This window comes from Gymnoscopelus microlampas, assembly GCF_963454915.1.
Source record: "Gymnoscopelus microlampas genome assembly, chromosome: 7".
In the NCBI taxonomy this organism is placed as follows: Eukaryota; Metazoa; Chordata; class Actinopteri; order Myctophiformes; family Myctophidae; genus Gymnoscopelus; species Gymnoscopelus microlampas.
Genome location: NC_139944.1, coordinates 3,787,439 through 3,796,946, shown reverse-complemented (window position 1 = coordinate 3,796,946; position 9,508 = coordinate 3,787,439). Strand labels below are relative to the sequence as shown.

The 9,508-nt window shown below is 41.9% G+C and overlaps 1 protein-coding gene and 1 long non-coding RNA gene across 4 annotated transcripts; both read left to right on the top strand.

Moving 5' to 3' along the window:
• Window positions 1-813: 813 nt before the first annotated feature.
• Window positions 814-5,286, top strand: LOC311049028. Its single transcript, XR_014601151.1, has 3 exons — window positions 814-872; window positions 4,379-4,434; window positions 4,864-5,286. It is a non-coding gene; the product is annotated as an uncharacterized lncRNA (long non-coding RNA).
• Window positions 5,287-6,530: 1,244 nt separating this feature from the next.
• Window positions 6,531-9,045, top strand: LOC311049024 (uncharacterized protein). Of its 3 annotated transcripts, none has more exons than XM_084062448.1 (4): window positions 6,531-7,137; window positions 7,860-7,919; window positions 8,188-8,217; window positions 8,853-9,045. In XM_084062448.1, the coding sequence occupies exons 1-4, from the start codon at window positions 6,912-6,914 to the stop codon at window positions 9,041-9,043; spliced, it is 507 nt and encodes a 168-aa protein (XP_083918574.1). In that variant the 5' UTR covers window positions 6,531-6,911; the 3' UTR covers window positions 9,044-9,045. The 3 variants fall into 3 exon arrangements, 1 of the variants encoding a protein (XP_083918574.1); XR_014601149.1 differs by lacking the exon at window positions 6,531-7,137 and adding an exon at window positions 7,631-7,744; XR_014601150.1 differs by lacking the exons at window positions 6,531-7,137; window positions 8,188-8,217 and having other exon boundaries at window positions 7,637-7,919.
• Window positions 9,046-9,508: the final 463 nt, after the last annotated feature.

Here is a 9,508-nt window from a genome sequence, read left to right as displayed (position 1 = left end):
ATGCCTCACAATCTCAAGGTCGCCAGTTCAAGCCTCACTTGATGCAGACTTAATTTAAGTTGAATTGCAAACAACATGACTGTATCAATGAATACATGTGCAAATGGTAAAGATAACCTGAAATGCTTATTTGAGAGCATGTTTTTTCAATGTATGACATACTTCATTCTGAAAATAGCTGATCTACAATCTCACAACTTTTCATGGTTTGTGAGCTTGTAGATCGGCTACTTTCACTAGTTTTTGAGGAGATGTACAATTTCTTCATTGGTAAATGGTTTGTGAACGAGTGATCTTAGTGTTAGTGAAAAAGGGGCTTGGTTCATGACAGAACGCAAGAGTTTATGATCTTAAACAGACAATATCAGCCTGGACAAAGCTATAGCACTATAGGTAGTGCTGCGGCCTATTAGTCCGAAGGTTGAGAGTTCGAATCCTGTTAATGCCAATAGGTTGAGATGTCCAATCAAACCATTCTGTTTCCATCTCTCTCTCTCATATATCTATTGTTTCCATGTCACTCTCTATCTCTTCAATCTATTCCGTTTCCATGTCTCTCTCTCTCTCTCTCTCCAGTTTCCATGTCTGTCTGTCTCTCTCTCTCTCTCTCTCTCTCTCTCTCTCTCTCTCTCTCTCTCTCTCTCTCCATTCACTGGCCCCATATTATCGCTGCTTGCAGCTATATATCCACATTGTTTTACAGTGTAGAACAAGAACAATTTATACTGCCTCTCCTGTCCCTCCTCTCTGAAGACAGGAGGGACCTTCACTCCTATTGGTTGGAGAAGCAAATATTCTGTCAGATCCGTTCACTTCGCAAGCATGCAGAGGGAGAGACAAGAGTGGATTATATTTTGGGGGTGAAAACAGCTGTAAGTATTGTTTTTCTTACTACAAATATCATCTGTTATCGTTATTTGTATTTCTTAAGGTTTATTGCTGTATATACATTTATTGTATATTTATATTTACCTTCCATTTCCATCTGTTAAAAACTAAATACAGTTTAGTGAGTGACACAGTGTTGATCAGCAGACAGTGTGTGTGTGTGTGTGTGTGTGTGTGTGTGTGTGTGTGTGTGTGTGTGTGTGTGTGTGTGTGTGTGTGTGTGTGTGTGTGTGTGTGTGTGTACACGTGCGTGCGTTCTGCAGACAGTAGATAGTCATATCAACTGTACATAACAGGTCAAACCAGGACAACGTCACCACATGACTTTACATACTTTACTTTAGTCAGACTGAACTAATAAACATAATAACATGTCTATAATAATAATATATTTACATATTCACGTGTTTATTCAATTAATTTAATACGGTTATAGTTTCATTGTTTAGTTATTGTGTTAAATAGACACTAGTTTTCTGTTTTCTGTTACTTAAAGTAGCACTTCACTCATTTTCAACCTTATCTTAATTGCTCCTCACTAATGCTCATTACAATATTATATTATATTATATCATGTCTCATCTTCATATAATTGGTCCTCCTCACCAATGCTCATTATAATATAATATTATCTTCATAAAATTGGTCCTGAAATGGGTGACACAGGATGCAAACTCATTGGCAGACAGAGCTCCCTCACCTTCATGCCAGACATAGCAAGTGACATTGTAAATTGTGTATACTGTTTAAACATCAAAACAGTGCCTGGAGCCTGTCTTTCAGTCAATGACTGACCTGCATTAAGTGTACCATTGTGCAGCTGAGGAGAAGATGCTGAGGCCATTATCAAGGCAGGTGTTCTCAGAAGTATTTAAGAGGCAGAACCTGGGTCTTTACCATCCAAAGAAGGATCAGTGTAACACCTGCTGCTCCTACAAGGTTGGCAACTTGTCAGATATTGAATGGCAAGACCACCTTCTTAAAAAGGTAGAAAAAGTGCACGCAGAAAAAGTGCAGTACAAAAATTATGCAAATGACAAGACCATGATTGTCTGTATGGATCTGCAAGGCAGTTTATGAAATGTCTACTGGCTCTGTGTTAAGACACATGAGCGCATGATAGGGTTAAAATATGAACCCTATGAATAGGGCTGAGCCCAAGAAAGATGAAGCGATGGTTTTTGTTCTAAGACCCCAAGATTTGACCAGTCGACATGAAGAAATGAGAGTCAGACAAAGACGGCTGTAAGTCCAAGGATGAAACAATTCTGTATTGCTCAGAGCTCACGAGGACAGTACAAGTTACAGGCAAGAATAATAATCACACACTAATGTTACGAATACAGGCAATAGTATTTATACACAAGTTGGAGTCCGGACATCAGATATAAGGTGGATCCTAACGATTGGTTAAGACCCTCAGACGTCAGATCATTATTTGATGAGCTGTCAGGCATCAGGGTGTCATCATAATAAGTTGTTGTTCATCTTATAGTGTCCTTGTGTACAACTTTTGGTTCCATAAACAAGTTATTCCTTCGATATCATAGGACATGTGGCAGGTTTATCTGTGACAGGGTGACAGCTGACAGAGTAAATTAGTGACAATGTCCGGTCATACAGAGATATAGGTCATCGTACAGAGATACAGGTCATTAGGACATTAAATCACAAAGCGTTGAACAAGACATGTTTTTACTGATTGTAAACATATGGAGCCGACACCAGATAGCCACTATGGAGCCAGCTACATGGCCTTGGTAGAGAAAGTATAGTAGAGTTACAAAAAGCATGTTTAAAAGACTGAAGTACAGGCCCAAAAAGACATCATATATATTAATTTGACTGGTTAGATCGATATTTCTAGATCATATCAATCTGGTCCACAAAACATATAGTTTAACTCCATCAGCGCATACATGCGAGAGTCTCCCAGCGTGGGTAGCCTACAGTAGGCTACGTCTTTCTGTAGTTATGTGCAACCTTGTTTAAGGATAAACCCGACAATCTTATGCCGTAGCTGCGCCCACTGCCCAGCGCAAGTGATCTTTATTGTGGGTTTGGGCCACGGGACCGCAGCGGGAGATCGGAGGTAACCAGCCCACCACACACAAGCCTTCATCCATTAATGTTTACACATTCATCAATCACTCCATAAATGTTCAAATTATGATGACAATCATGACAGCACAGCCCCCTGCTATCTCTCACGTCACGGCCACAGACCCACAGGAGGACGCAGGACTCCTTTATTTTGCAAAACAGCAGAGGGTGTGTGTCTCCACTCAGTGCACACTGCTTGGGGGTTAAATTAAAACCCAAACTTATTCCAATCATGACAATGACAACACATAGGCATTTATTATTTAATTCATGATTCAGGTTTTCGTTTAGGATAACAGTATCTGTATATGGCTAAATTAAAACATATTTCCTCCTCCGTTTTTTTTCCTTCCCCAGACCACATTTTTCGGACATATTGTGACACCTTATAGTCGACTGGACTTGTGCTGTTACGAATGCGGTTGTATTTTTGTTTTATTTGTGTTATATTTTGGCTGTGCTTTGTAGCTGTGTGAGAATCCACAGAGGTGATTGGTTGGGTAACGTCACATGTCGGAGAAGTGTCGAAAAAACAGGTGGGGCGAGGCTCTGCCACATTTATCAACAGCCGACCAAAATTACACTGTGATTGACAGGGTATACCTGCTTGATACACGTGGACGTGGTCGTAAGCTGACTACTGGGCTCGAATTTAAGCTTGTTTTTACGTTCCATTGATAAATGAGGGCGTGTCTCAGAGGTGGGCTGTGGGCAGTTCAGAAACCTACCAGTGACATCATCGATAGGCAGGTTTGGTCATTAAAAAAATAAAATAATTAAAAACAATTACCAATGCGAGAACTATGGCTTCTATATCAGCGTGCTAACTTACCCAGAATAGAAAGCCTGCAGTTTCTATTAGCTTATCAATGATGTCACTGGTAGGCAGGTTTCTGAATCTTATAATGAGCATTAGTGAGGACTAATTATATGAAGATAAGGTTGGAAAAGGATGAAGTGGTGTTTTAAGTGGTTAATTCATAATGTACTTTTTTCCCTTACAATAAATGTAGTGGAGTGAATGTCATAAGCATCTAAAAATGCTAATCGTCAGGCACCAGAACCAAGGACGTGTTTTCAATGAGTCTAACAATCATTCGAAGGACACTATCACTCAGCAGAAGCAGGGACGTGTGTTCTATCAGGTTAAAATTGAGTTTGACGTTAGAATGGGTTTATATAGGAAGGGGGCGTGTCTGATCAAATTAATATCAAATATCGAAATACTGAATCAAGCAACCGTCTGGAGTGAAACACAAAAGCCTGAGTAGATGTTAAAATGACCCCAAAACATGTTTGAAAGTGTAATGTCCCTTTAAGTAGCAGTACTCATATAAATGTAATGAATATTATTGTATTGTATTAACTTTATGTTGTTGTTCATTAGAATGGTTACCATGGCGACGACCATTTCATCAACTGTCTCAGCATCTGAACTAGCTGGTACAAACACGCACACACACACACACACACACACACACACACACACACACACACACACACACACACACACACACACACACACACACACACACACACACACACACTTGTTTTTACAGTATTTTATTAGGAAATCTATCTTGAAGTGCCCGTTATTACAGTATTTTATTAGGGTAGTCTCTCCTGAAGTTCCCAGGTTTTATTAGTATTTTATTAGGTAGTCTCTCCTGAAGTGCCCAGGTTTTATTAGTATTTTATTAGGTAGTCTCTCCTGAAGTGCCCAGGTATTATTCTCTCCAATTCAAGTTTATCCCTGTTGAGCCCTTCTAACTTCAACTGACTGAAGCTCGCTGCATGGACTTCTCTTTGTGCCTATGAAGTGAATAGTGTTGGTCCAAGTACAAAACCGGAACTCCCTGTCTAACTTTTCAGATCCGGAATTTCCGACAACTGCGGCAGCATATGCGAAAACGGCGGCACCATATCCGATAACTGCGGCAGCATATGCAACAACTGCGGCAGCATATCCGATAACTGCGGCACCACATCCGATAACTGCGGCAGCATATGCAACAACTGCGGCAGCATATCCGATAACTCCGGCAGCATATCCGACAACTGCGGCAGCATATGCGACAAATCCAGCAGCATATGCAATAACTGCGGCAGCATATCCGACAACTGCGGCAGCATATCTGAAAGATCCGGAAGCATATCCGAAAACTGCATCAGCATATCCGACAACTGCGGCAGCATATCCGATAACTGCGGCAGCATATCTGATAACTGCGGCAGCATATCTGATAACTGCGGCAGCATATCCGACAACTGCGGCAGCATATCCGACATCTGCGGCAGCATATCCGACATCTGCGGCAGCATATCCGATAACTGCGGCTGCATATCCGACATCTGCGGCAGCATATCCGATAACTGCGGCAGCATATCCGACATCTGCGGCAGCATATCCGACATCTGCGGCAGCATATCCGATAACTGCGGCAGCATATCCGACATCTGCGGCAGCATATCCGATAACTGCGGCAGCATATCCGACATCTGCGGCAGCATATCCGATAACTGCGGCAGCATATCCGACATCTGCGGCAGCATATCCGACATCTGCGGCAGCATATCCGATAACTGCGGCAGCATATCAACCATCTGCGGCAGCATATCCGACATCTGCGGCAGCATATCCGACATCTGCGGCAGCATATCCGATAACTGCGGCAGCATATCCGACATCTGCGGCAGCATATCCGACAACTGCGGCAGCATATCCGACATCTGCGGCAGCATATCCGACAACTGCGGCAGCATATCCGACATCTGCGGCAGCATATCCGGCAACTGCGGCAGCATATCCGACATCTGCGGCAGCATATCCGACATCTGCGGCAGCATATCCGACATCTGCGGCAGCATATCCGGCAACTGCGGCAGCATATCCGACATCTGCGGCAGCATATCCGACATCTGCGGCAGCATATCCGACATCTGCGGCAGCATATCCGACATCTGCGGCAGCATATCCGATAACTGCGGCAGCATATCCGATAACTGCGGCAGCATATCCGACAACTGCGGCAGCATATCCGACATCTGCGGCAGCATATCCGACATCTGCGGCAGCATATCCGACAACTGCGGCAGCATATCCGACATCTGCGGCAGCATATCCGACATCTGCGGCAGCATATCCGACATCTGCGGCAGCATATCCGATAACTGCGGCAGCATATCCGACATCTGCGGCAGCATATCCGATAACTGCGCCAGCATATGCGACAGATCCGGCAGCAACAACCATGATAGCGGATGTTATTGGTAAGAACTTCACACATAATAAAACAACAACAACAACAACAACTACAACAATATAGCTGCAAGCAGCGATAAACAGGGCCAAGGAATGAAAGGCAAAAGCAATATGCAATAACAGAACAATAAGACATAGAAACTTGAGACAAAGCAGCCCATGCAATTAACAAATGAGCATTCTGAAGAACTGAGCAGATTGTGGGATTAAAAAAACAACGATTACTTTTCAAGGTGTTAAATGGTGCATTTATATAGCGCTTTTATCCAAAGCGCTTTACATAGATTATGCATTACATTCACCCATTCACTCACCCATTCATACACCGATGGTGGAGGAAACCATGCAAGGCACCAACCTGCTCATCGGGAGCAATTAGGGGTTCAGTGTCTTGCTCAAGGACACTTCAACACTAACTCTGGGGGAGCCTGGGATCGAACTGGGAACCTCACGGTTCCCATCCGGCCGCTCTACTGACCACTCTACCCCTGAGCCACTGCCGTCAACTGCGGTTAATGAGGGAATGGATATAAACGCAACAATATACAGTACTAAAAATGTAAAGAACGCAGAAAGAGCAATTTCTAGTTACGGCCGGCCTGTGCCATAACAATGGTGAGTTAAATTATAGCCTTTCTTAAAGTTGTCTGTGAGCCCGATGCTGTGCAGTGGTTCTGTGTGTGTGTTGTCAATTCCGACAACTGCGGCAGCATATCCGACATCTGCGGCAGCATATCCGACATCTGCGGCAGCATATCCGACATCTGCGGCAGCATATCCGATAACTGCGGCAGCATATCCGACATCTGCGGCAGCATATCCGATAACTGCGCCAGCATATGCGACAGATCCGGCAGCAACAACCATGATAGCGGATGTTATTGGTAAGAACTTCACACATAATAAAACAACAACAACAACAACAACTACAACAATATAGCTGCAAGCAGCGATAAACAGGGCCAAGGAATGAAAGGCAAAAGCAATATGCAATAACAGAACAATAAGACATAGAAACTTGAGACAAAGCAGCCCATGCAATTAACAAATGAGCATTCTGAAGAACTGAGCAGATTGTGGGATTAAAAAAACAACGATTACTTTTCAAGGTGTTAAATGGTGCATTTATATAGCGCTTTTATCCAAAGCGCTTTACATAGATTATGCATTACATTCACCCATTCACTCACCCATTCATACACCGATGGTGGAGGAAACCATGCAAGGCACCAACCTGCTCATCGGGAGCAATTAGGGGTTCAGTGTCTTGCTCAAGGACACTTCAACACTAACTCTGGGGGAGCCTGGGATCAAACTGGGAACCTCACGGTTCCCATCCGGCCGCTCTACTGACCACTCTACCCCTGAGCCACTGCCGTCAACTGCGGTTAATGAGGGAATGGATATAAACGCAACAATATACAGTACTAAAAATGTAAAGAACGCAGAAAGAGCAATTTCTAGTTACGGCCGGCCTGTGCCATAACAATGGTGAGTTAAATTATAGCCTTTCTTAAAGTTGTCTGTGAGCCCGATGCTGTGCAGTGGTTCTGTGTGTGTGTTGTCGTTCATTTGAATTGACAAACGTATTTTCTGTTTAATTTAGCATTTCCAGATTCAACACCTGCTCCTTCTGCAGTGACAACCATCATAACTGATTCTACTGGTAAGTGTGTGTGTGTATGTATGTATATATATATATATATATATACACACACACACACACACACACACACACACACACACACATACACTATATCCTCAATATGTGTGAGTGTGTGTGTGTGTGTGTGTGTGTGTGTGTGTGTGTGTGTGTGTGTGTGTGTGTGTGTGTGTGTGTGTGTGTGTATATATATATATATATATATATATATATATATAACTAAACATTAACATTACAATGTGTATTCATATCTAACATTGTCTTCTGGCAGGAACCAATCAGGACCGTCTGTTGTCTGTAGGTGAGTTGTAGGAATAATCCTTACAAAGGTTTAGGAACCAAACGTAGAGTTATCATTATCGTCTTCAAATATGTTCAGATTTCAGATTTCTAAAAGAGCACTTACAGGTGGCTACAATTCGAAACAACTTATGATTCCTAAGTTGTTGTTTTTTTCTTTGTGGGAAAAAAAATAATAATTAAAAAAAATGCAAACATGACGATTCTCGTTAATGGCACTCGACGGGTGTATTTGCAAACACGAAGATTCTCGTGTTTGGCAATCAATGTGTTAAAATGTAATCTAGATAGCATGTTGTTTAGACGTATGCTAGGTAGTAGGTACATTGTTTACCTGGTATGCCATAGTTTCAGTGTACACATTGTTATTTTCGATGGTTTATTGTTTAGACTGATGTTAGGTTCCTGGTTTACCTGTGATCCTAGTTTACTGAGACACTACACTGTCTCTTTGCATATTGCATTCTATGCATGTGTTTACCTTGTTTACTGTAAGTCACTCTAGATAAAGAGTGTCTGATAAATGCCTACGTGGTAAATTGTGAAGCACTTTACTTGTGACCTGTAACCCTGCATGAAATGTGATATACAAATAACATGTAATATGATTAGTATTAATATTATAATTCCCATCAGGTTTAGCAGCCCCAGTGCTACTGGTGTTACTGGTGTTACTGGTAGTGTGTGTAGCGGGCGTGGCGATAATCCGCTATTGGTCCAAACGGAGAGGATCCTACGTCAACGCGGAAACTGGAGACGAGCAGTGTGATTGGACAGAAGACTTCGCCATGGAGACGGAACCTGTCCCACAAAGTGTAGAGGACTAGATCTCTACTCTAAACTGTAGAGCACTGTTTCCCAAACAGTGGGTCGGGACCCATGTGTGGGCCGCAGAACCATTGTTGTGGGTCGCGAGTAAAGATCCACTTTTTGTCTTCTTTTCCTACTTTTTTTAAAAATGTTTTTCAAAACATAAAAAAATAAAACAATCTATATTTTCCATGAATTAAAAATATTTTTCAAAAGACTTTAATAAATAATAAAAAAATGAGAACAAAAACAAAAAAAACACATTCCATAAAATAAAATAAACAAATAATACAAATTTAAAACTTTATAAGAGCTCACAACGTGGCGTGAGCTTGTAGATAGAATTTAGAGTACTAGATCTCTACTCTGTTTTTGCCTGCTAGTGACCATACAGTATTATGTAAATATGAAATAAATGCAATAATACAATCTGACTGTGCCAACTAGTCTTTCTTTTTTCTTTCTTGGATGGTAAGTCTGTC

What these genes read in the sequence shown, in the direction of transcription:
- LOC311049024 (XM_084062448.1), top strand. Translation starts at nt 6,912, where the DNA reads ATGCTGTGCAGTGGTTCTGTGTGTGTGTTGTCAATTCCGACAACTGCG. An exon ending in CATCATAACTGATTCTACTG is followed by an intron (nt 7,920 to 8,187) that starts GTAAGTGTGTGT and finishes GTCTTCTGGCAG; the next exon opens with GAACCAATCAGGACCGTCTG. An exon ending in GGACCGTCTGTTGTCTGTAG is followed by an intron (nt 8,218 to 8,852) that starts GTGAGTTGTAGG and finishes AATTCCCATCAG; the next exon opens with GTTTAGCAGCCCCAGTGCTA.